Consider the following 27338-nt stretch of genomic DNA (forward strand, 5'->3'; position numbering starts at 1 on the left):
TCCCAGGACCTACATCTGTCATGTTTTACTCTGCCTCATGTACTGAATGAACAAATAAATGGTCAGTAAATGAATCTATTTGAAATACAATGACTGGAAAATGTGTAGCTCTTCTTATTTGGGATCTTGAAAGGTAGGCTTTCATGCAGTACAGATTACACAGCCTGCATGGTTATTACAAACTCCAGCAGTGTTAGCATAGCATAGTTGTGCTGCTTGTTTCCTTAGTCCGCTTGTTTAGAGACACCCAGAATATTCATCTTAATCATCTCTTTCCGCTGCATAGTAGGTACAGGAGGAAATACCACAGAGAGCCCTGTCACTGAGAAAATGCATCATTTGAATGTGCAATGTAAATATTTTAACTAACCAAATGTAAACACTGTTTTGCCTTTAGGATGGGAAAAGACTGTCGCAGTCAAAAATGAGTTGACATAGGAATGACCCTGTATAGATGAGATACAAAATTGTGTTCACACATTTTGGTAATCAAAACAGAGCCCTTAATGAATTGCCTAGTGTGAAAGGAATTACAAACACAAGCGTGCCTGACACAAGACGATCGGAAGTCGCTGTTGTATTAACATTAGAAGGAAGGACTTTCAGGATTCATGGGGATCAAGGTCCAGGGGAGGGATGATGTGAGATGATAGAGATGAAATGATGAGAGATGTGAGATGGTGAGAGCTAGAGAGAGGCTGGAGACCCTGGAGGAGAATCTAAACTGTAGTTATACCCTGAATATTCATGCTCCTCTGTGGCTCTGGCTGTGACTTGTGTTCACCATGCCAGGACAGTTAATTCAGAATTTTACAAGGGTTAGAAGATGGTAGAAGCAACAAAGATGCTAGATACAACAAGAAGCACCTTATTTCATTCACAAACATTCTGTGGATTTTTCACTTGGTGATTTCAAAGGAAGGCAGAGTTCTTGGGGAGCTCGGAACAGTTGCTCATTAGTTTTGCCTACACTAGCTTCATAAACTCTTGGAAACATATTCAAGTCGTAGTTGACAGAAACCAGACGTGGGGTTTAACTTTTGATGATGAGTATGTTCCTGAAAATAGTCCTATAGCATAGGATTCAAAATCGTCCAGATATCACTTGACTTTACTTGGCAATAGAGACTCTAAATGTTCTTTGAGTATTTATCAGATTGCTAAATGGAAGAAATATCTGGACATTATTTCATTGCCTTTATGGTCTAGCCCATGGATTGTTAATATCAGAAGAAGAAGAAATGACACAGAGGATTCGACTAGACTCCATAGATTGCAGGAAGCTAGTTAGGTCTTATTTCTGTAGGCAGAGGCCTATGTATATATCCAAGCAAGTTAGCTTTCATTACTGAAATAGCTGGGTGACTTTTAAAGTTGATTTTTGCTTGTATTACCAACAATGGGTTGTATATTAACATCTGCCTCACATTTGCTGTTTCTTTATTCTAACAGCTGTAAATTTACATTTACACATAGGGCTCAGAGCTAAAAATGTCATTCCCTGGGTTAAAAACCCATACTGATTTTTGTCATTCTCCTTGTTAGGAAAGAGAACTGGAAACACAGGCAAAAGACAAATTGGAAGGATAGCCCCCAGATGATAAGTGGTTTTAGTTGGAGCATGGTTTAATCACGTACAGTGTAGCCTAAGAGCGCCATTGTCTGCTATTACTACTGCAATTTAACTGTAACCAAATGAGCAAATCTATTAAGTGTAAAAATTATCCAAAGAAAGTAGAAGAAACAAAACACTTCAGTCAACACTGAAGAGAAAAATACAACTTTTTTTTTTTCAGGGTAGAGGAAATTAGGAGCCTTTTTTGTGTGAATGGATGAGAAGTGTTTTGCACTGATGAGAATAACTTTGATGTTATCCTTGAATAAAACTTCTGTTGCTAGAAAATCGATCATCTTATGCAAGAACTCCATGTAACTATTCTCTCAAATACAGATAGTCCGAATCTTCTTTACTGCTCAGAGAGATGTGTCAATTTTCATGGGAAAGCATGAATACATTCAAAAGTAAGAGCTTCATTTTTCTCTTTAGAAGCAGGAAGCTCATATACTTTCATTGAAGCACTGTATTGTGTGATTTTTTTTCTTGCCATTTTCTTTTTTCCCTTTCAAAAAAAGTCTCTAAAATGGTTTAACACAGGAGAAAAGGCAGGAAGAGATTACTTCGTGGTGCTGAATTCGTAGTGTCATTTCTCTAAAAGAAACTAGCATTATTTGAAGAAGGGTTTTAAATGGCAATGACAGGGAATTTAGGAGAAGGGAAGTGCATTTGAAAAAAATTTGGAAGGACATTGTAAACTTCAGGGAGGAAGGGAATTAGATAAAAGAATCTGTGAGAGTGGGAACAATAATGTGAAGGGGAACAGACTGTGCTGGAGAGATCTTTTGACCTAGGTCTTGAAAAGAATTCAGAATATGATCTGCAATCTCTGTCTTTGGGAGGGGGAATGGGAGTTTTTCCATTTACGGTAAAGTGCAGTAATAAGGTCATTGCCCCAGCTGTTAAAATATTTTAAGATCTACTTCAAACTGATTATTTATTGTAGTGTTGAAGTATAAACTGTTGTGGTCAGAAGAAAGAGAGAAATTGGAATTGAACCCAAAAAGTGGGGTGAAAGCATAATTTATGCTTCTCTGAGAGGGGATGGGACCGCTAGTCCAGTCCAGGTCATTATCACTGGTGACACTGGTTTTTAGGAAGCCTCTTTAGGTATAGCTGTAAGTGAACAAGTCTCAAGGTTCAAATCTGCAAGAAGAACTTGGAAGCCTCCAGCAAAGCCAAGGGTAAATAGGATGCATATTTTGAGCCTGAAAGTGCCTCTGAGTGTGGCTTTGCAAAGCACGTGAGAACCACGGCATGCCAAGCATCTCTGGCGTATACTTGAGGACTGGCTTGTGTGAGACAGTGTACCTGTGGAAGGTAGATGGGCTACACAGGAGCTCCTTTGCCTACATCTGCTTCAGAAGCCACATTTTCCTTGTGGTAGAGAGTAGCCTACAGTTTGCCTACTTAGTCATTTCTGTTTAGCACAGTATTCACATTCGTAATCTATATATAACCTGTTCCAGATGAACAGCAATAACTTTCAGCATTAGATAAATCTCTTTGTGAGATTAATCTATACTTGTGCTGTTATAGCCTAACAGTAGTTTAGACAATCCTCTATCATCAGGCTAACTTGGTTCCTTAGCTCTGCTCTTGTGGCACAGCCAATTCCATTTCAGTGCGTGTGAATTAAGGAGAGTATGCTCTAATAATATTTTACATTTACACAACACTTCTCATCCCAGAGTACTTTATAAATCATGTATAGTCAACACCACTGACCTTTCACAGTCCCATATGAGCAGAACAACCATTTTACAAAAGCAATCAAACCACAGGAATTTTTTCTCTACAATACTGGGGGGAGCCAATTAATTATAGACTGTATTTTATGTTCCCTAAGATACAGCTTCAGTTTGTAAAGACCTTTATTGAAAATTTGCTCAAGATAAAATGCGTGATCCTTCATTTTGTGTACACTGTGAACAAAGAGTTAATCCATCTTTTCCAAAACGGGACCCCTGGAAGCATCTCACTCTTGCCTCTGAATAAACACTGAAGTATCCCTGCTTCTATACCTTAGCTGTCATTTTTATCTGTACATTTTCATCTTTTCCTGCAGAATCTGTCCAAAATCCTATAGTCTGCATTCCCCTCTGCTGAGGATCCTCCCATCTCAGTGTGAGAGGTACAGCAAAATAGATACATCAGGAAACCTGTTTAATTGCTTTTGAGGATTTCAAATGTAGCTGATCTTCTGGGTATCCAGCTGAAGAAATTCAGCATGGCTATGCAGTGGGCCAGGGTATGCAGAGGAGGGATGAGTAAGGCCAAAGGAACAAGGAGGAGGAGGACAATGACAATGAATTAAGCTTCCTGGCATTCAGTTTTCCTTCCCATAAACATTAAGAGGATAATCCAAAGCCTACTGAGATCAGTTAGTTTCTGTCCCAGCAGCACTGGAGCTATGGGGAATGGCAGGGGTTGCTGAGGGAGCATGCGAGGTCCTTTGTCTGCCAGGGCATCCTTCTTGTGATGTGCAGAGGCTCAGCTTATGAGCAGGGCTGCCTTGGTAGGATCAGATTCCATCTATTTCCTTTAATAAAAAAAAGTCTGGGGGAGCTGCTGTCCTTATTTTTAAACAAGAAAATAGGTATACTGCCTGTTCTAGTACAGTATTTACAAAAGCAGCTGTTCTGGAGGTTAATTCGGGCCTTTAGTCTTTGTTTTAAAAGGAAGGACAGCACATTTCTATTTTAGTTGTACAATTCAGCAAATGGATTACAAAACTGCAGTTAACTGTGAATGCCATGGATGACAACTCAGTTAACAGTGAATTAAAAGAATCTTTAGGTTTTCAGTGCATTGTTTTCCCATTTATCCCTCTTTGTAGCTTGTCTGGATTTAATGTAGTTTATTCCATTTAGGAGCATTACTGAGACAAACCCCATTAAAGCAGGCATTGTAGTCCTTGTTTTGATTAGCACTCAAGGCCACTAGATAACGATGCTTAGAAAAAAATCTCTCATGGTCATTAGCACTGTGATCACCACCAACCTCCCTATGACAGTGTAAGTCTTTTTTTTTCTTTCTAAATCCCAGAGCCAATTGTGAATGCCTTTAATATGGTCTGTGGCATTTGAACTGTAACACTGGTCTCAAAAATAACAGTTCTTGCTCCTTCAGTGCTCATGCTTGGAAGAAAACGGATCTTTGTATGTAAGACTTGCAGTCAGAATCTATCATTATTAGCTAATATTTTGCAAAGCTATTTTATTTGGGTGATTTTCTGTCGGTTTATTTATGGTGAGGTTTTTCTAGGTATTTGGGTATGTGCATGTTCTTCTCCAGTACCCTGATCAGGGAGAGATATTTGCATCACTCCTACCAATATAGGACCAATTCTGTCCCTGACCGATACAGGCAATTAAAATAATTTCCTGACATCGTGTTTAAAGCAGTGACATGTAATTCTAGGACAAAGCCTCTCAGCACCTCTTTCCAACACTTGTCTGCGCTCAGAGGATGAGCAGCTGCTATTTCATGCTAATGTCTTTTGAAGGTGAATGGCCATTTTAGGACATGCTATTAACTCTGTGCAAATGGGTGCATTTTCCATCCTACGGAGCTGACCTCACATGCTGTTCCTTTTGTAGGTTTTAGTTTTGCTGACCAAAAAGAAAAATGAGAAAAATTATGAGTTTGATGAGTTAGGGTTGGCATCTTGAAGGATGGGGGATGTCCCTGCTCTGGCTGTAGGGAACAGACCCCTCACCTTACATGTGTGTTAAGTTGCAGGTCTTTACAGCTATCCAGGATAAGTAGTATTTCTAATAACACAGCTGCTTATTTTACCATTATTGATGCATTTTACCTACTGTGGATGAACACTGGTGTACCTGAAAAGAGGCACTCACCCTAGTCTTTGTCCTTTATTCCTACAGACCAAAGTCACCCTGTGTTTACAGTAACTTGCTGGCTCCAGGTGCAAGAGCCTAGCAGCCTCCTGAGATCCTTTAAGCTGCTCATCAAAGCCTCAGAGCAGGCTGGATGCTTGTCTTCATAAACATACTTCTATATAGAGATAAAAATTGCTTTCCCCCCCAGCCTCTTCCTCCTGAAGAGGAGAATTGTGTGTACCAAAACAGTATAGCATACAGAACTTTATCATACATTTGCTTTGGCTTATGACTCTGCCATATTACTACTGACAGTGTGTTTCTGGATGTGGCTGTGATCCCCCAGCCCCTACTTCAGTGTGTAGGGGCTATGTGGGGGATGAATAGCCATCAGTGCCCAATTTATAGAATACTAACTTATGTTGGACTGTTTCAAGAGTCTCCAGAGCTTCTGAGCACAGAATCTCTTTTTGCCCTTTTATCATATTGCAGCCCAGGCTGCCTAATCTGTACTCCTGTGGTTTGGGCATTTTTTGACAAATTTTGCTCACTAGATCATCCTGTTCTATTCTATTCCTACCTTTTGTTTTGTCTAGCCTTGCTCAGGGTAGATAGCTAATGCAGCAGTTAAAATGCCATCATATCAATGTTCTTTACCAGGAATGGAAACCTGCTTGTCTCAGGAGCGTTACACATGAACCAGGCTGCAGAATGAGCTTCAGAGTGGAATAACCTTGGATTTAGTATTCAACCAGTCCACACTAACTGGATTTTTCTGTTATTATTTTTACCTAGATAGTTGCTGCAGGTAAATAAAAGACATCTCCCAGTTTCTCAGTTTCTAAAGAATAGAAAATAACCAGATCTCTGGAAGATATCTCAAAATCCATTTTTAAAACTATGTAAATCCTCACTTGTGAATTCCTGATAAATGCAGAATAAATTCCCACAGTTCATTATTTCTCCTTATTTATTTTATTTATATGTCATTATAACTATGAATGAGGCTTTACAAAACCACAGGGACACAATCTTTCCCCAAAGGAGATTGTAGCTGAAATTAGACACAGCACAAAACCAGCAGCTTCAATAGACAAAGCAGAATTATACAAAATAAAAATGTTTCATATGGTGTATATTATATTCATTGTAAGCTTGTGATAATACAGTTATTTGGAAAAGATCTGATTGTCACCCCTGAAAGTGGTGGTTAATAATAAAGCTCTGGAATAAAGCCATCATTAGTATTTGCTGGTTTAAAGCAGAAAACCTGAGACACTGATGACTTGCTTTCCTAAGGGAAACTTAATTGAAGAGATAGATTTAGTGGAGGATCTTCATTTTTAGGCCGTTCTTCTAGACTAGTGATGCTGCCTGCCTTGTGTGTTTTATTACATGAGAAAGGTAAAACCTCTTGGGGGTTGTATCAGGACTTCCACAGATTCTTCAAGGTTCATTTTGAGTACACAGTAGATTCCTCTACTTCAAGTAAAGGAGTGTCTTACTCCACTCATATAGAGCTCTTCTTCTACTCTTCAGTTACAAGGACCTGTGTAATATTTTGTTCCTGGGAATAAGCAATGATTGTGCAGTAGTACATAGTTATTTGAGTGTTTCTCAGCACAAGAGGCTACCATTCACATGTATATATTATCAAATCCTTAGGCTTTATTTTTACATTTGAATATCTAGACCTTTTGTTTAACAAGACTGCAAATAACCAACTGAGGTTTGGCCACTGTTTCCGGAGCTCTGCTAACACAGAGCTCATCTCATCCCCTCTCTGCACATCAGTGGAGGGAGCAACATGGACAAGGGGCAAGGGGCATGGGGCTGGAAACCTTGCTGCCTTCTCAGCCCCTTCAGCAGGCAAGAGGGGTTAATGTATCTGCTCACCTACCCCACAGGATTCTGGTGTGGCTAATTAGTCAATATTTGCACAGTTCTGTGAAAACACTTTAGAAGTGCTAATTATGAATTATAATTATCTTGTGAAGATGATTGGGAGTCTGTGTGTGCATGTTGATTCAGGCCATGGGAGTAAGCTTTTCAAATAATGACTCTTATTTAATGCCTTGCCTATTCCTTATCTCTTGTTGTGTGTGGTTTTTCTTAAGGATGATGATGAGAAACATTAGTTTATCCTCAGGAAAGACCAGGTCTGACTGTTTTTAATAATGAGTTATGTACTTAGTCACAGTAGGTAAATTTACAAACCAAGCAGGACACACTGAGAGATCAATTCTATCTGTTTGGTAGATGTTCTACATAAACCGTTCAGCAGGATGAGCCTGCTGAGACTTTAAAACAAATACTTCTAAGTAACATTGCCATAGGCATGGTAATATAGTGGCACTTCCTGTTTTAAACTCTACCGAGTTCCTACTTTAGTTATATCCTATCTATTTACTGAAGTGTCATAGATTTACTCTGGGAAGAGACTCAGTCTCAGCGGATTTACACTGAAAGATGACATTTAAGTTTCAACTTACTTTTACAAAATAGTAACTAATGTTTAGCACTAACTGCAGGGCACTTAGCTATTTACTTTTGTTTTTTTTTTCATAGCAGCACACCAGTATTAAAGACAAAGCAAGAAGAGTCTACAAGAAAAGTCTGTGACCTGACCTATTTGGAAATTTCCTGTTACAGCAAGAATGATTCGGTATTTTTCTTAAGGTCTCTGAATTCTCGAAGCCTTTTAAATGTTGTTGGGCTCTTCAACTGGATAGTAAAAGGCTTTGTTATTTTTTCTACTTTTGTGTAAAGTAGTTGGGCACATAGGTTTTTTTAGCACAGGTTTCATATTTTAGTGTGGAGATGTGTATGCTAATGTTGCATTAAATAAAGAGAAACCTAGAATTGCATGCAATTCCACAGAGAGGACAAGGTTCTGACAGCAGTTACTATACAATAGCAATTGGGAACAGGTTTGGGCCAGAAGCTCCCTTCCTACCTATCTCTTTGTGGTAACATAAAATTTTAGTAGGGAAAAATTACATGGAAATGAACACTTTTTAAAAACTATTCATGAATGGAGAAGAACTTTTTTTCTGAATAGGGGCCTTTTGATGGTTGTTTGCTAGCCTTATGCTTACACATGCATTCTGTAGTGGCATAGGGATGTTTAACACAATGTTGATATGAGCCCACACACTGATGCTCCAGCAGAGGGGTCTTAAAAATTCATACAGTGACTAGATTCGTGTGGTTTTATTTGCTGCTTTTCTTCTGTATTTGGGAGTCCTAAGCACCATCAGGTAATTAAACATTACAGGGTCGGTGGTAATGAATGTTCCTGAAAATCTGGACATTCATTTTTCATCCTGCCAGCTGGAAGGAGTATGATGCTCTGGCATTGTTCTGCTTGGAGAAAAGTGTTCTTCTGATATTAGACTAAAATGTTTCATCCCTGCATAAATCCTTACAACTTTCTGAGAGCAATTTAGTGCTAAAAGCATTCAGCCTTGTTTAGGAAATTATTGTAGAGGAGGATGCTTGTACCCGTGTAACAGTTAGCATGATGTTACTGCTATGAGATTGAAGCGCAAATGAAAATTCCCAATTTAGGCAAATACCTGTAAGGCATCTTCAAGCCCTGTTACAGTCAGTGGCAATAAGGGGCCCCTTCAGATGCCCATGCAGAAGCAGCTGGTGCCATTTGAGATGCCCTGGGATGTTTTTTCTAGCCTCTAAAAGCTGTTTGAGAAACATGAGAGTTTTCTGCAGCTCCCATGCCAGGTCTGCTGATGGCATCCAGATGCAGGTTTCATCTACCTCGAGAGAGGGTACTTAATGCTGTTTTAAATGGCATAGGCTATGTCCCTTGACCCCCAGCTGCCACTTCAGAAAGGCGTGAATGTCCTGCAGCTCCTGCATCAAATTGTCCACCTCCATGAATATATCCGCACAGGCATCCAGATAGCTTGGATGCCCTTGGCAGCTCAGGTGGTCCTGTCTGCCAGTGTCTATGCAACTAAGTAGCATTCCCATGGGCTGGTCAGCTGCATCCCCTGTGAGGCTCCATTGCCTTGTAGCCTGTCAGAGCACAGAGGCTCAAACACGTTTGCCCATAAACACACTTGGGCATCTCACATCTCATGGTGGGTGGCTGACTCCCACCCATCACATCACACGGGTGACATTTCACTGAGCCTGCAGTGCCACATGGGGCTTCATTGATAAGAAATTAGAAAACTGTGGAAGGGTTGAGAGGAATAAAGGAGAGAAAACTGTAGTTGCTGTCCATGTTACTGCTCTGCTGTGCTCTGTACCTCAGCTGGTGAGACGTGCTGTGGGTTTGACCCCTGATCTCCCTGTCTCATCTCCCTGATCTCCAGTCTCATCTGCAGAGCCACAGAATGGCAACACAGGCAATCAAGCCAAGTCAGAAAGCTGCACCAGGGGGAAATTAGTGGCCCTGAGGCTTGATCACTGGGCAGCACCACCACAGTGGAATAAACTGGATGTCCTGAAATGGGTCAAATGACTGTCCTTCTGAGGCAGCAGTAGGTACTCTATGGTAACTTGCTTGTTTTCTCCATCTCTTTTGGGCTGACCTTTTGATTTTCATGATCATTTTGCCTTTTCCTAGCCTTTGCTTCACCTGTGTTTGCCAGCAGTGCTGTCTTTGCCTATTAGCAGTTGTGCACCAGCTGCTGTGCTTTTCTTTTTTTGGCAGTTTCTGTGCAGATTTTGCTGGCATTTTTGCCTGAAACCGTTTTGGTGCACGTCAGCATTTTGTCTGTTTGCATGCACTAGGGAATGATAGGAGCCACAATCTATTTGGGTCAGTGCATGGCTGTGTGGAACCATTCCAAAATGAGGGATTTTCCAAGAATAAATTTTCCCTTGCTAGTCTGGTTCTCATTCTTGCCCGTGTTATATCTCTTAGCTCCCTTCTGCTATTTTTAGGCTTGTAAAACTGAGGTAAAGAGAGTGATGAGTCCTTCTGTTGGTTTTGCTTTCTTCCAGCCAAACATCGTCCTGTGTTTCTTCTGTTGGTTGAATAGCTCATGGGAATACATAGCAACACAGGTAGTTTAACAGCTGCCCAAAACTAAGGTCTGTGGTCATGTGTTACAAGCCAGCTGAAAATTCAGAGAGGGTTCTCTAGAAGGATGGCACAGTTTTGTTTCTGCAGGTCGCACCCCATTTTGGTATTGTGTCTGAGTAAGCGCAGAGCTGGTGACCTCTGCTCTTCAGGCGGTTTGCCAGCTGTTCAATGCACCTGAGAAAATCTTTCAACAAAAGGAAAAATTAATTTGCTATTGCTGCCACCAGGTTAACCTGTAAATGTTTCAGCTTTCAGCGACTGATGGTCACCCTCTTGATTTGGGAATGGTGTCTTTTGAAACCTGTTTCTTCCTGCAGAATCTGCTTTACAATAAAACTGTATCCTGAAGTGATGGAAAAGGATAAAAGATAAAGTGTTTTTCACCACTTAGTGTTAGGTTGTCTTTTGAAATGAGCCACATTCAGGAGGGTATTACAGCAAGCATGAGCATGGCGAATTTCTCAAAGAATAAAGATAAAGCAGATGAAATCCAGACTGCTTGGTGAAGGAAAATCAAACCTGAAGAGGGTATTACAGCAGTGAAGTAATGGTAAATTGTAAAAGATAACTAGCTGTTGAAATTGCTGGGGTGTGAGGGGTGTATTGTAGCTGTATATGTTCTTGAGCTGACTTCTCATTAGTATTAATAGGCCATATCTGAAGTAATCAATAGATTGGTACTTTATAATTTTACAAGGTACTGGTAATTTTATAAGGAATTTGTGTGATTTTGCTTGATCAGTATATTATAGAAAAATAATTAGGGGAAGAAGAAGTGCTAAACCAGAAGTGTTGGCCAGGGTGAGAAATACTCAGCTAATGCCCTCTTGGAGCTGCGGCACTGGAGCAGCACTGGTGTGGCCTCTGGGAAGGAGGAGGTGGTGGTTATGGAAGAAGGAACAAGGCTTCACTGGTGGTAGAGGGTGGGTGAAGGTACCAGAAGGAAGCGAGACAACAGAGGTCAAGGCTTCCTGGCTGTGCAGTAGTGGAGACAGTAGTTGCTTTGGTGTGCATGCACACTGTGGTTGCATGTGTGCAGCTGAAAGACTCTCAGCTCTGTGTAAATCAGACTACTGTACAGAGGTTTTGAGCTTGCTTTCTGATCTGATCTTCCCCTCATACATCACCAGTCTGAAACTGTTCTTCATCTTACCTGGTCTGTGTTGATTGCTCTCCTGTCCCTGGGGAACAGTTATCCTTGTATCCAGTATAGGGTTTTCATCAAATTCGAGTCTTATTCTTCTCCTTCAAAGCCTTAACAAGACCAAGTTCTGTGGGGATAAACTATTGATTTGGTCAGCACAAAAGCAAAACATGTAAGAAGAAAAGCCAGGCTGATTACTGACTCTGTGATGTGGTGCTCTCCTTGTCCTGCTTACCAGCAATCGCTTCTCTGTCATCATGCTTTGGCAGCTTGTAACTCAAAGTACTAACTCAAACTCCTTGCAGGAGGCATGATGTATTTACCCTTCTATCTGCAGTACTACCCATATTGTAGTGCTTCCTGCGAAAATAAGGTTAATGATGGTTCTGTGGGAAATCAGAGAGGCAGGGGAAGTCTTGGAGCATTAGTGATGCTTAAATTGGAGAAAAATAGGTGCCAACAGGCAGCAAAAAGAACTGACTGGAGGAAAGGGAAAAATGTTAGGGTATTTTTTAGTCATTTGTTATTCAAGTTTACAAGCTGTAGGCCAAATTCTGTCTTCTGATTCTTGCTTAGATGGAAGAGGGATGTATTTTAATTAGTGATCATGATTTATTTATGTTGAGGAAATGTTCTCTTTATACTGAGTTCAGATTGAAAAGTGGTAGTTAGTAGGTGATACTAAAAATGGTGAGTTGCCTTGAAACAGTGTGAGAAAGTATGCATCTTTGGAAGTCCATTTCCCTTCACAGGTAGTTTCCTACTATTAAATATCCAGCAGTCAGGAGAAAGAGTCCAACACTGTGACAGACAACTGCATTTGCTGCATACGTAAATGCAATATTCATACATAGCTTTATGGACAGTTTCTTTTCCACAGCGTATGAACTAAACATCTCAAATCAAGAAAGGGAAGACCTGGTTTTCATTAGCTGTGAAGACTTTCAGAATTACATTAGCTGCAGTTCATTAGATCTTATAATTGTATTTGCTGTGAGTCATGATGAGGGAGTGAAGGGTTTGGGTGTGCATGGGGGAGATCATTCCCACAGGATGCATGATTAGCTTCTGCTGCTTCCGTTCATCAGGATTGAGCCCAGAGTTTTTTATTTCCCTCCCTGTAGGATAAAATGTGCCATGTGCTGGGATGTTGGTGTGGGGAGCAGGAAATGTTTGGATTTATTTTGCCTCACTACCCCATGCTGCTCCAGCTGTCAAGAAGAGCAGTGCCTGCACCTCAATGGGGAGGTGAAGTTGCAGGGTGTGCTGGACTGTCCCAAGCAAGTAGTGTTTTCATTTGCCCCAGCTCTGCTTCCCATTGAAAGGACAGAATGACATCATTGTGTAAATGTCAGGGAGAAATTACAATGAAATGGTGCAACAGCATGAGGCCGTGAAAAGCCCTGGTCTGACAGAGCTGCTCCCACTACACAAAGGCCACATTTTCTGTTCTGACGTGTCAGCCAAGGAAGTCAACTCAAAGGAGAAGACCTCTCCCAGTTGGTCACCTCACATTAACTTCCCTGCTTTTGCCCATGATGTAAAGGTATCTCCTCTCCTTATTTTAGGGTTCTGGAAGTTCACTGGTCTGTAAGAGGAGACTAGGTATGACCAGCTGTGAAGGCCGTTCCTAGTCTCTACCTGAGAAGGTACTCCTCTCTCTGCAGGCAGTAGTTTGTCTTTAGTGACCATGCAGACAATTTAGATTATTTTTAGATGAGTGAAGTTAAGGCAGCACCTTTCCTCAAGGCCCAGATGGTCCTTGAGGACCACATTTCCAAGTTCCCAAGCCAAAGAAGAAAAGAAAGATCATGTAGATGAGGCACTGGCAAGGGACCCCAGGTAACTGGGAGCAGTTCTCATCTCTGCCAAAGAGCTCTTCAAAAAACACTGAATCCAACTCTGTCTTGGACTTGTTCTTTTATTCATGAAAAGGGAGTCTCTCCTGTGCTACCTTGGTCTTACCTACGTAAAATATAAACTCTTCAGGACATGGATCATTATCAGCAATGAAGAAGACTTCTGCACCTATATCTGCACCAAATATTTAAGAAAAGCTGGCATTCCTAATAAAATACAAATGCTAGAAAGTTTAAATTAATTTTACTGAATTAATTAGAGTGAATAACAAGAAATTTGAGCTTGAAATAGCCCTTCAGCTTTACAATGCACATCACAAGCTGAACAATGTTTCTTAAAATTGGTCTGTCCCTAACTTACTGATTGCTGCCTGTCTTGCTGTGGGATATTATACTGTTCAATTCTCACTAACTTCTTTTGCTTCAAGATTATTTGAGCTTATATGTAATAGGTCCCTCTGATGTAATTTGTGCTCTGCCTCTAAGGACCATCACTTTTCTTCCCTGGAACACTCTTGTCTTGCAAACTTTTATATGTATAGATGCATGCTGTCTTTGGCACTCAGTAATCTGGGCTTTTTAGATTAAGGCTGTAATTCCCTAACAGTTGGATACAAGGCACTTTTAAAATTTCTCAGTTTAGGTAGAATTGATCAAACTATTAGTACTAAAATTTTAACAATATGGAAGTGAAGCATCAATGGAAGTCATTTAGCCTTCTGTTGTGATGGGAACAGAGGTATGATCTCTCGGGTAGGATCCCATAGGTAGCATCTTGGTGAAAAGAAGCCTGTTTTTAGAGAAGTAAACATACAGAAGTTGAATCCCACTCTAAGTAAGAGCCTTGTGTTTTAAGAGAAGTTCCGACTTCTTCAGCAGCATTTTGCTGGTGACAATCAGAGCATTGTGGTTTGCTGTTGCATATTTTGCAATCTTCTGTATTTCTGTGTTCAGGGTCCTTTGGAAATTGGAAGTGGTCTCTGGAAAAGTACTGTCTGTTGTGTTTTATGGGCCTGATTCAGACATCATTTTGAGAACAAGTCTGATTGCCATGGGTTTTAGAGGTCTTGTAGGTCAGATGACAGAGGCAAACTCTGTGTGTTTGCATTTCCCAGGCTAAAGGAGTTCTGTATTTCTATTATTACCTGAGTTTGCAAAAGGGTTGCTCAAAATTTTCTTTCACTGCAAAGACTCAAAGGGGACTTGGGATGGTAGAATTACATAAACAGTAAAGTGCAATTATAAACAGGCTGTGCTGAATATGAAATAGCACCTCATTCCAGGAAAAGCAAAGATATCAGGAGTAGTTGTGTCAGAGCTGGAAAGCACTTCACAAAGACAGCTTTCATTTCTATATACTCTAAAGTATGCAGTAATCGTGGTCTAATTACCTCACCGCAGCCAGAAAGCAATATGGGATACTGTGGGGGTGTGGGAAAGAGTATAATATGCTACAATTAAGCTATAATCTTTGGCATGGTCACTCATCAGATAAAGCTTTTCTGCTGCTGCATTCTAGACAGTCATTATTTGGCTGCTAAAGCCTGGGGAAAATATGTGGTGGTGCTCCTAGGAGCTGATTCACAGAGGCTTCATTATCGGTTTCTTCCTCAGCAGCTGGCCAAGTCTGGACAGCTCTGCATTTGCAAGTTGTGTCCACAGTGCTCCGCTTTTCCTTGCTTGTGCTAAAGGTTTTGTACTGCTGGCAGTGGAATGGAATGGAAGGAATTTGTGAGCTTTAAGTTATTAGCTTAAAAACCTGTTTGCTCAGGACCTGATTTATAATGGAAAGCAGCTTTATCAGAGATTTGTGAGCGTGTGTGGTTTATGCACAGAAAGACCTTGTGAATGTGGGAAATAAATGTGCTAGCTACATGACAAGTTACGTGCATGATTATGCACATGTATTAACCCTGGAATGCAGACTGTGTTTCACAGGGACATAATCATGTTCACATGCAATAGTGCTCACCTTCCTTTGAAAATCTAATTTTACAGTCTGCTAGAAAACCTTGCTAGTGACATCTCTTATGTTCTGAATTTCTGCACCATTTTAATGGAAACTATTCCACTGCCTTAAAGCAAGCTCTTGAATTCACACACTTGATTGTTCACACAACTTCGCTGATTCTTCCCACTTTCCCAAATGTCTTTCTGAGGAGGAAAGGGAGCCTGCAATGCAGGCTCATGTGGACTTGCTGTAATTCTAGTAGGAGCACAAAGGAAAGCATAGAAAGAGAAGTCAGGTCAACTTTGAATATGTTGACCTTGAGGTGATGTTGTCTGACAAAGGCATGAGTGAGTTGATTGGAGTCTAAATGCAGATTACGGCATAGATCAGCATTTACTGCTGCAAAACCTTTCTTTTTTTTCTGCAGTGCCACAGATAGATGTTTTTAGAGAGACTTGGTTTCTCTTTAGAAACTGAGACTTAGAAGGGGTTAAAAGTGACCAGTGGTTTGGGCCTGTTCAGTTTTGTCTTAGATCTCTTTTTGCATTATAGAGCATACATATCCTTTGATAAGCCAGCTATGATTTCTGTAGAAGTAGATACAGTGGGGAATTAGATCAGAACCTCATTATTCTACTGCTTCACAAAGCAGAAACATGAACTGTTTTGAAGGCTTACGGCACACAGTTTCTGCAAGGCTTGTCTGACAGCCTGCAATAGCAGTGCAGTCCGTATCAGTAATTCCTTCCAGCGCCAGGCTTCCAGGACCAGGCCTTAATTACTTGCACATCTGGTCTTCACTGCCTGGAGTAAGATATGTCTGTCTTAAACTGTTCTCATTCAATGGGTGCTGCCAAGCCAAGCAGCTCAAAACACAACTGCAGTAGCGGAGCTTTAATCTGTTGTAGGGAAGGACTTGTCCTCGTTTAAGTGTATAGGAACCCCAAGAGTTAAATGCAGTAGGTACTGCATGAAACAGGGGAGCTTGGTCTTAAGGTTTGAGTAGTGCTGGATCTACATACAAACAGCTAGAAGCCAAAAAAAGGTAACACAGGTGCAGAAACAGTAATGCATATTGGTCTTACAACTTTGTTACAGGGCATTTGGAGAAACCTCACAATCTTGATTCTAGTGACACTGTGGTGGTAAGAGATGTTCTGTCAATCCTGACTTCAGCCCAGGCAGCAGTCCTGTCACCTGTTGTCTCCAGAATCATTTAATTGTGCTTATCCTCCTAGCAGCAAATTAAATCAAGGATGATAATGTATTCAGGCTATTCCATAGTGCTATCTATTTTAATATATCAATTCCTGAAAATTATCTGTGTGGTATCTTTTTGATAAAATTTCAGTATCTCTGTACTATATTAAGTACTCATGCATGCTTATTGCTATTTTGATATCTTAATATGGTTTTTGTCACCTGTAATAAGAGGTGATTGTCCCTGACAGCAGGGAACTGGGAGAAGAGAGAGCAGCTAGTGAGGGGAGCTGGAGTGGGTAGAACACTGGGCATGTCCTGTGGTGGAGTGCCGAAAGTAGGGAAGGAGTTCTTGCACAGTGGGGCCAAGGTCAAAAGGGGACCTACTGTTATCAGATGTTCAGTCTGAGATTTGAAGGATCTGCTTTTACAAAGTTAGAACAGCACTGTAATAGACTGCCTTCCTTCAGGTGTTTTCTTTAGGGTGGCCTGAGGATGTCACATACAGGGATGCATTCAGTCTTTGGGCACTTGGAGATACGCTGCACCCACTGATGCCTGAGCTGGGTCTGAAGTTGCAGAGGGAGAATTCTGGAAAGGGAGTAAGGTAACAGAACCTCACTGTGTCTCCAGTAGGATGCTTCATAGAGAAAGTCCATTTCAAGGATTTGGAGGAATGAAGGATAGAAGGATCTAGGTTCAGGGGCATTATTCACACCTGCAGGACTGTTTCTGCTACTGCGTCTTCTTCATAGCCCAGGTTTGTGTTCTGGTTTCGTGTTTGAATGACCATGTTTGCAGCTGGATGCAGACAAGGGGATGATAGTTTCGTACTTGTCAGCTCCTGCCTCAGTTTGTGATTCCACATATCGCATACTTCACCATTTCTGGTTTAACACAGCTCTTGAGGGCTTGCTACCAGAGCAATAAAAATCTCATTTACAAATTACAACCTTCTTCCCTGCTCCACCCTCTCCCTCCCAGGCCTACACTGCTGGGGATCTTCTGAACCTGGTGATCTCACTGATCTGTTCTGCAGTTTAGCAGCGAATAACTGAAGGCACTGAAAACATGAGGGGAGGAGAGGAGAAGAGAGAAGCAGGAGACCAAGCAGCCTGAGAAGGAGCCCAATAACCGAAGCTCTGCACAGAGGCGAGCATGTGAAGCTCCTGGGTAGTGCCTATGTTAGCCGAATCTGGCCTGACAGCCCAGGACAGGGAGTCGTGATCCTGCAGCCCTCCCCAAATCTCTCCTGTCCTGTCACATTTGGCTTCTTGCATTCAGAGTCACTCAGTTGTCAGAATAATTTCTTCTCTTGCCTTTGCTCCATCTATAATTCACTAAAAACCCGGAGGGGTGAAGCAGTCAGTTTTTCCCACTCCTTTCCCTCTGGAAGACATGGGCTGAGTGTGTCTTGCAGCAGGGCATGAATGAAGCAGCCATAAAACCCAGAAGCGAAGTGGAGGTTGGTGGGAGAGGGACATGCTGCCATCTCCTGCAAGGCCACCAGGGCATGTTGTCTGCCTCTCGCAAAGCACATCCCATATGTGTTCTGCCACAAGCTTGGGCAAATCTTTGCTCAGAAAACCCAGGTCAGATGCTGGACCTGAAGCACACTGAATTGGTAAGTTTCTGAGCTTCAGAAGTCCAGGTTTCAGTCCAAGTTTGTGCAGCAGCTTCCCCACTAGTTAAAATTTTCACTCCATGTGCTCCCTAAAATTGCAGCCTACATCTTGAGCTCAAAATTGCTTCACCCCAGATACAGCTTTTTCTTTTTCTGCTTGGCCACAAACTTATACTTGCATGTTGAACACTCCCTACATCACTGCATCTGACTGCGCAGCCTCAGCTCTGCTTTATCCCTCCAACAGCTGCAAGGAAAAATAACATTCTTCACCGTGGAAGTGCAGGTCATGCAGTGAAATACCTGTCTTTCTGAAACTACCGACCTAATTGGGCAGTTAAGTGCAATTTTGAGGAAATGGCTACAGGTATTATTTGTTCCACTAATGGCAAATATTGATGTCTAAAAAGCAAGAGAAATTTCCCACAAGTAGGAGAAATTTTATTCAATATAGTGTAAGAATTGGTTTTCTGAAGTGATAGTGGCTCTGAAATGTGAGTGCAAGCTGTTGTTTGCATTTTGTCTTCAGGGAAATAACCAGGATTCTTATCCAGGTATTCCAGGCTTCTCTCTACTACACTTTTTTCAGACTTTGGCATCACCAGCAATCTGTGTGAGATTTTGTGGACAGGGCACAATGCAAGAAATCTTCATCTTAAAAGGTCATCACATAAAAAAGTGATCATAGTTAAAAAAAATACAGTTTAGTTGACTGTTATTCTTTCCTAACCATGTCTCTCTGTAAACTATTCAATTCTGGCACTCTGCAAGGGTGGAGGTAGGTCTTTTTCAAGCCCAGCAGAAGAATGGCCCCATGTAAACTTCATGGCTTGCATCCATCTCTGAAGCACCCCCACCAGAACCACAAATCCCTGTCCCCAAATGGAGAGATTCACCAGAGGGCAGCACAATATCACTTTATGTTGTAAAAGTAGGCATTAACTATTTCAGCTGTATAAAAGCTTTTTGAAATTAGCTGTTTGTTGTTCCATAGTCATGATTGCAAGTAAGATTCTGTTTAAAGCTGGCCTCTGAATCAGCTCCACAATCCCTTGTATTACACATGCATTAACATTTTAGGATCCAGGGATTTACCACATGGAAGCAAGGGGAGCCCAGGCAGTTGTGTTTTCAATGTATCTCTCTGCCAGGTTTCTCTCCAGGGCTGGTCAGGGAACCTAATGGGTGCTTGTCCAGCTTCAAGGATTTCAGAAGCTCTCCTGTGTTAAAGGCACCAACCTGAGTGAATACTATTTCAGCCTCATTGTTCAGGCAGCGTTAAATAGTAGGAGTAAGCCCTCTGATGGCACTTCATGAGAAGGGTGCACAGAGGATGCTTCTTTTGTATTCTGTTTTCTTCTGGTTGTTCTGTATGCTAGGCAGCTTCTAGGTCCTCTAGCACTTATGCCAGATTCTCACCACTCAAGGAGCTAAGAGATGTCACTGGTCGCGTCTTGCCTGCTCAGCTTCCCTCATGAAGGGCTTCATCTGTCATCAATGTGTTCCCATTTATTAGTCTATTCTGCTTGCACTGGTAACTGGTGTCTCCAGCAATTGCCTCCCCTGGTTCAAGTGCCACTGTACTCTTCTGATATTTTCTGACCTCTTTCTCTCAACTTACAGCCAAAGCTTTGATGTCTGAATTCCTGCTTTTTTTGCTGTACGTTAACTACATCTTCTGTCCTTGGTTGTTCTCTTTGCTCCATTTAGCTTCTGCCTGGTGGGATGTCTTGTGTCAAGCATCAGTCTTGCACTTCACTCCTGACATTCACATGTAGGTCTCCCTTGAATCTCTCTCTCTGATCTCACTCCTCTTTATGCTCAGCCTCAACTCCATTTGCTCCTGCTCATCTCCACATTTCCTCACTCTATACAGAAGTCCTTAAAGATACAGCTTTTCCATGGAGCTGCTCCCCATGCATCCTTAGCTTTTCTTGGATCAGCTATTATCTTTATATAAAGGCCAGCAGCCTGAAGTATATATAATAAAAGAATAACTTTTCCTACCATGTTAGCTTATGATACATTATTTAGTCATATGAGAGTAGTGTAATATTGTTTTTCAGAGTAGGTACAAATTCATAAACTTAGAAATTATTTAAATTGTATTTTTCAAAACAATTTTGTGTCTGCTTTTAAAAAAATGAATTTGCGATTCTGGTTTAAGAAAAAAGAAAAATATTTTGAAATCTCTGCTTTCTTTCATATATTTTTCTTTGACCAATATTTGAAAAAAAAAAAAAGCAAAAGTTTTCTTTTTTTCTTTTTAATTTGCATTCTCTCTATTTCTTGGGAAGACTAAATAGAGAAGACTAGAGCTGAACCACTGCAAGATGGTTTTTGTGATACTCCTTTTAAAGGTGTACCTAGCGTATTTGTCACTGTGTACAAGCACCGAATCAGGTGGAGGCAGGAGACATTAAGAGAGGAGGAGGTGAATGCCTGCTTCAGTTCTCTTTTTGGCCTGTAACTTTGCAGAAGTTGTAGTTGGTTTGAAAGCTCACTTTTCAATGAAGTTAACAAATATCACTGCAAAATAGACTGCTTTATCCTTCAAAGAGGATTTATAGTCTTTTTCCTCAAAATAAGAGTACGGAGATACTGTACTACCTTTTATTCATGTTGAGATTGTAGATAAGTAACAGCTTGTGTTAATATTTGACAAGGTTTGTTCTGTGTCACTGTCAGAAACGTAGCTGAAAATCTCTTTGGCTGGCTGGCTTGTACTTGAAACTGTCTTTGTGTAAGATCTGGATTAGAAAATCTCTCTTGCCAGACTTGTAGCTTTCAGATTCATTATCTTAAAAAATTTACATTAACCTCTTAATGGTGTTTTTCTTTCTGCAGAAACAGAAGGTACACGCAGCACAGATGCCAGCCTTCTCCAAGGAATAACCTCTTCATCCCCCAGTGACTCCAGCTCCTGCTAGTACCATGGGTCCAGAAGGTGGTTTCTTAGGCAGTGGTCAGGTCCACATCATCTTGTGGGGAAGTTTGGCAGCAATGACAACACTCTTGTTCCTCACCTTCCTCATCTTCCTCTGCTCCAGTTGCAACAGGTGAGGTCAAGAACTTAGCAGGCAGAAATGGTTCTTGAGTCAAATAGTGTAGGGATTGAAATAGCTTCACTAATAACTAGTCAGAAAGACAGTGAGGACTTGGGTACAGAAATAAAAACGTACAGTACAGCATGTTTTTGGAGCAAACCTGAGTTTGAACAGTTCTGTTCATTCTAAAATCTTCTTTTTTTTCTTTTGCTGTGAAGGAAAAACACTGTTGTGTTTGCTTATGTGCTTTCTCCTACACTGAAGGCTGCAACACAGGCAGACAGTGACTATTAGCAGAGCACACTGCTAACCTGAAACAGTTATACTAATTAATGCCTTATATTCATACCTTATCCTTATTTTCTTCTCCAAAAGAGGGTTCAGTTTTACCAATACAGGCATTTCTACTAACTTTGTTGAGTCATATTTCAAGGCCTCTTCATGACACTTAAGCATAGCCCTGCTGATTGCACAGGGAGCTGGGCAACCTGTGCTTAATCCACAGCACCCTTCCACCAGGTCAGACCCTTCATAATGAGGAGCATGACTGCTGGGGTCCAAATTGCTATATTTTGCCAGCATAGCTCAATCAGTCAAGTGTGTGTGTTGGGGGGGAAACTTATCCATAACTCAGTACAGCACCACCCTTATGCCTGTAGGAGCATGTTCTTTCAGCAGTTCAACATTGAGAGCATTGAGGAACCTGCGCAGCTATAACATATACTGTATTGGCTTTAGGTGTGTCTACAGCGGAAGGTTTTCAGCAGGATTTCTCTATTGCCAATGTTGTAAAAAACAGTCATGGGGAAGACTAGACCCCAGAAGTTGATTGAAACCCTAAAAAGCATAGGTTGGAACTTGTAATTTCATGTGATTCAGGAGAAATGCTTTTGTAAGCTGTAAGATAACATTTCAGTATCTTAGAATGGTTTGGGTTGGAAAGGACCTTAAAGATCATAACGTTCCAATCCTCCTGCCATGGGCAGAACACTTTCCACTAGACCAGACAGATCAAGGCCCCATCCAACCTGGCCTTGAACGCTTCCTATTAATTCCTGTTTATCACAGTACCCTGTGATACCTGTGTAAAAATAGTAGAAATATGTAATTTTTTAATTTATTTAAAAGCATAAAATCAATTAAAAATCCTTACACCCACAAACATTGCATTTAGGTACCATGTTTTGCCTTGTAACACTCCAGTCTTTGAAGCTAGAAACATCTCTAGAAAGGTGTTTTTAAAACAGAGTAAAACTGCTGAATATGTCTTCGCAGTTACAGAGATAGATTATCAGAAACTATCTGGTAACGCTCTTTATTAAGTTCTTGTGTTGCTAGTCTGGATGACTATCTCTTATTTCAGATCATTCTGTAGGGCAGATTGTGTATGCATAAATGCAGTTATGTAGATTTTCAACAAATGGTTGTGGATGTGGAAAGCTGAACATAATCTGCCCTTTCTGTAATGCCAGAGTCAGAAAAAAACTTCCAGAGAGGAAATAAAGTATTTTTGAACTCTAGCGCTGCTCTGCATTGATCCTAACTTGCTCTGATTTCTTATTTCCCAATTAGGTAGAATTTTAACAGTTGCTAATGTGGGAACTACAGTGCACTGCAGACTTCAGAAGCAGCACAGACTTCATATTGTCAATATTTCCTTGCCTTTTTACTTGGCTTTTAATCTAGGGAAAGGACTGTAATAATTTTAAATTCATAGTTTATTACAGTATTTCAGAATAAGAGCTGTATTTCCAAAATGGTAAAAACTGAAAACTTGATCCATATTTTGAGTCCTGTGAAGTACCTGGTGAAGCAGGACTCATTTTGAAATGAAGGGTTCTGCTGCTATTAAATCTGTAGGCCTTCCTGAACTGCTCATGCTTATTATTAACTGTTACTAGCATCCTGAGTGGGAATAAGCTAGATTTTATGTGCCTTTTCTAAGTCTTCATACGATAAATACCTTTTGCTGAACCAGTTTAAGGAATTTCCCAAGTAGTCTGTCACCAAAACATGTGTCTCATTTATCTATGAGCATTTTGGATATGATTAAATTGAGGGTAATATTATTTTTATTATCATCAGTTACTCCTTACTGTGACCTTCTACTGAACGAGAAAAAGGATGGTGATATATGTACCTCTTCAGATACCTCCCTGCCTCTCTTGACTGGGACCTCACACAGAGGTCATACCAGTCCCTGTAATAATTTTCAGTTACTCTGTTTTCAATATTATTGTGAATCACAATTCTATTCCCTGTAGAAGTATAAGGTCTGTTAATGATTGACATTTGTATATTAGCATAATCTGTAGTAACAGTTCATATGTCTTTTTCATTAAGGGAAAAGAAGGCCAAATATCAGAATGGAGATCATGAAAATCTGATGAATGTGGTAAGCATTTATTTCTGGCAGCTTGTGTCTGTCTTGTGGTTTGTACCAAGCTCCCTGCAAAATACTGCAGATTGGAAAATAGCTCAGGAATTTGGAGATGGTTGAGCAAGGGAAACTTCAAAAGTTGCAGAACAGGAAGAGGAGAGGATCTGAGTAGACCTTGATAATCCGCACTTTCTCAATGCTTTTTCTGCCACTGTTGTACTCCAGATCTCCCACCTGCCTTTCACTCCATTTGCAGCACAGGCACAGTGTACTCTTCCCATAGATTAAAGCCATGGTAATGTCTATTATGACAAAGGTTGAAATAAAGATCACTCTGGACATGCTTGCATTTATTTGGTTTTGCATCTGTAAACACAAGTACCTAAATCTTTGGGTACAGTCAGCATGGTTTGACTCTTCCTGCCAATAATAAATGTGAATCACAGCTCTCAAGATCAGAACAAAATTTGTCACCTCTGTATTTATGCAGACATGTATTCTGACCCAGCAGTGGTTAGATCTCACTATTTGTCTTCCAGCCTTCTGACAAGGAGGTGTTCAGCCACTCGATCACAAGTTCAGCTACTGAACCCCCTCCGAGCACCGACCAGAATGGGGCACTCAGCAATGGTGAGGGTGAGTAGCGCAGACCCTGCAGGTGTGATAAATGAGCATCACCATCCCCTTGCTCACAGCTCCTACACTGGTGAACCCTCGAGTCTTCTGGATTAGCTTTCCAAGCACAAAGTCGTGCCATTTGTCTGAATACCCTTTGTTTCCCTTTGCTCATCTCTGGAGATCTGACACCAGATCAGCTTCTGTATCCCAGGGTAGAAGAGGCTGGGCATGCAGCTCTCTGGAGGGCAGTCAGGGCACACAGAACATAATTCACATGAGCATGTTCGTCTTGCTGGGAAGTAGCCCATCCCAAGGAGATGTTGGAATTTTAGGCAGCATCTCCAGTTCCCTGCTGGGCATGCTCTGGCATAGCACTACACCCCAGCTCCCAGTCCTCTACACCAGCCAACACTGAGGAAGGGCTAAGGGCCTCCTCTGGGCCACCAAAGCTACACCTGCAGATTGGCGAGGCCATCAAGCAAATACTGCTGTTCCCTGATGTTGGCCAGCAGTGGAACTGGGATGTGACCATAGGATGCCGTCACACCTTAGAACTTCCAAAGCACTCCAGGAGACTGTGGAAATCTTTCAGGTCCTCATCCCCACAAAGGATGGGGAAGCCTGCCATATGAGGAAAGGCTGAGAGACCTGGGTTTGTTCAGCCTTGAGAAAGGAAGGCTCAGGGGATACATTATCAGCATGTTCCAGTATTTAAAGTTGGGCTACAAAGAAGAAGGAGACTCCCTTTTTACAAGGAGTCAGATGGAAAAGTTGAGTGGTAATGGGCATAAATTGCTCTTGGGGAGATTCCGACTTGACACAGGAGGAAATTTTTTCACAATGAGAAAAATCAGCTGTTGGAATAATTTTCTCAGGGAAGTAGTGGATTCCCCAACACTGGACACCTTTAAGATTTAGACGGACAGGGTGGTAGTCTAGGTCATCTCATCTAGGTCATGCTTTGCCTAGAAAGTTTGGACCAGATGCTCTCTGAGGTCCCTTCCAACCTGGTAATTGCTTGTGTTTTTCTGTTTTTTTAAACAATCAACATAAATAGGCTTTTTTTTTCTTTGCTAGTCTTTGTTTTGCTGAACGCCCAAAATGATTCACACTGATGTATCACTGGAAAATATTTTTCTCAGATGCACCTAAAAATAAACTGGCTGTCAGCCCAGAGCCACTGGGAACCAACTGTTGTCTCCACACTAGGCACTAACACTGGGACCATGCTCCTGACTTACAGCTCACCTCCTCATCTCCTTTTGTGGCCAGAGGTATTCAGTCCTTCCGCCTCAGAGATGAATATGCAAAGGAAATTTTGAAGTTTGGTTTGCAGCTAATTGCTGCTCCCATCCATTGGCTTGTTGTATATTTAGGTATGTGGCTTACCAAGGGACTTGTTGTGCAGAGCAAAGCCCTGCAGAAGGGAAGTATTTCTCTTTGCCATAAGTCACCACACATGCAGCTGCCAAAGCTGCTACAGAAAGGTGTGCTGTCAACCAGAGACAGTTTTCAGACTCTCTGATACTACTCAGCTTACACTCTGCATAACCACCCTTTTGACTAATGGGAACCAACGTGCTTTGATGTCTTATTTATACTTTATGTGTTTTTTTTGTTAATAGTTCTTCTTATTTTGCTGTTTCTAGCCTTTTGAACAAAGGCAAGGCTATAGAAGTAGTACCATCAGATGGTTTTTCGTTTACCCAACCTGCCAGCATTGTGTTTATCCATGCCAACCCTTAGTCTACACCAACCCCTTCTGTGCTACTACCCATAATCACAAGAGCACAGAAACATAAGCTCATTGCTTCTGATTATCCCCCTCAAGCTGAATGGGGTGGGTGCTCTCTGGGGCCTGTGATGGTGCTCTGCACAGCACAGAAGTCCCTGGGAGCGAGGGCCAGGAAAGGAGAAATCTTTTAGCTTCTCCAGGGTGGTTCCTGATGTCCTCCAGAAAGTCTGGAGGCATCCTGGGGACTGAGCAGGACACCTTGTCTATCTCCCGTTCTTCCCCAGGTGGTATGTAGGAGCCAAGTGAATGGAGAAGGTAGTTCTTCTTTTCTCCTTCTCCCATCTCCCATTCAGACAGCAACTGCCATCTCATACCTCCCAGTTCCAACCTGAGTTTTGCTGTCATGGTACAGCTTCCTGTGGGTGCTGACTGCTTGAGTCTGCATGTCCTGAGCACCAGAAAAAGCAAACCATGAAATCAAGTGTATTGATTGCTTCAGCAATACTTTATGTCTTCATGTCAAACATGCTGAAGGAAGAATGGGTTGATTTTGCTTAGACAATAGGAGCCATAGGAACTGTACTAAGAAAAGTAAAGCTATTCAGAAGTGATTTTTCAAAGAATTGTGTGACATATAGTTACATGCTATATACTACCTGAAACATGCTTGTACATGCCCACGCATACATCCTGAATGCAGGCAAATGTCATACATGTGCACTGTAAGATGAGAAATCCCATAGATCTCAGGCCCTCTAGTGACAGCAACACGTGGCCCAGTCTGGGATATAAAATAACATGTTCTGCCTAACACTGCTTTCTGAAGCCTAGTCTTCTCTTTTGTGTATATGGCTGGCTCGTTAGTAGGTTGTCAACCTACATTATGTGCTGTGAGACTAACAGAAGTATGGCATAGCCATACTATGGAGGAGCTTCTGGTGTAGCATGCAGGGAGCTGACTACAGGAGGGCTGAACACAGACAAGAATTTGTCCAGCATATTAAACAAAGCAAGGGCTGGGCAGGGAGGAAGCAAGAATGCTTTCCTTTTTTATTCCAAAGGATAGGGAAATGGAAGGAGGAAAATCTAAGAAGGCTTTTTTCAAAGCCGCTTGGTTTGAGGCCTCTTACCAGCGTTCCCCATCTGAGACTACTGGGCAGTCTGTAAGCATTCAGTATAACTGAGTACAAGCCAGCTGACCATGCATGCCCCTCTGCACCTACCCACCTGTCTCCTGTGCTCACTGTGAATGCTGTTGCTATAT

The 27338-nt window shown here is 41.5% G+C and overlaps 1 protein-coding gene across 5 annotated transcripts in view; it reads left to right on the forward strand.

Moving 5' to 3' along the window:
• Positions 1–27338, forward strand: part of PAG1 (phosphoprotein membrane anchor with glycosphingolipid microdomains 1) — a 113089-nt gene that overhangs the window by 68488 nt on the left and 17263 nt on the right. For 4 of the 5 annotated variants that reach the window (XM_031050505.2, XM_031050506.2, XM_005150824.3 and 1 more), the window contains 3 exons: positions 21142–21353; positions 23685–23736; positions 24261–24357. In XM_031050505.2, coding sequence (XP_030906365.2) covers positions 21229–21353; positions 23685–23736; positions 24261–24357 — 274 coding nt within the window. In that variant the 5' untranslated portion in view covers positions 21142–21228. Of the gene's footprint in view, positions 1–8094; positions 8140–21141; positions 21354–23684; positions 23737–24260; positions 24358–27338 lie in introns of those variants that run through there. The other variant, XM_031050508.2, reaches the window with a different exon arrangement.

The sequence above is a fragment of the Melopsittacus undulatus genome, chromosome 1, assembly GCF_012275295.1.
Source record: "Melopsittacus undulatus isolate bMelUnd1 chromosome 1, bMelUnd1.mat.Z, whole genome shotgun sequence".
Classification (NCBI taxonomy): domain Eukaryota; kingdom Metazoa; phylum Chordata; class Aves; order Psittaciformes; family Psittaculidae; genus Melopsittacus; species Melopsittacus undulatus.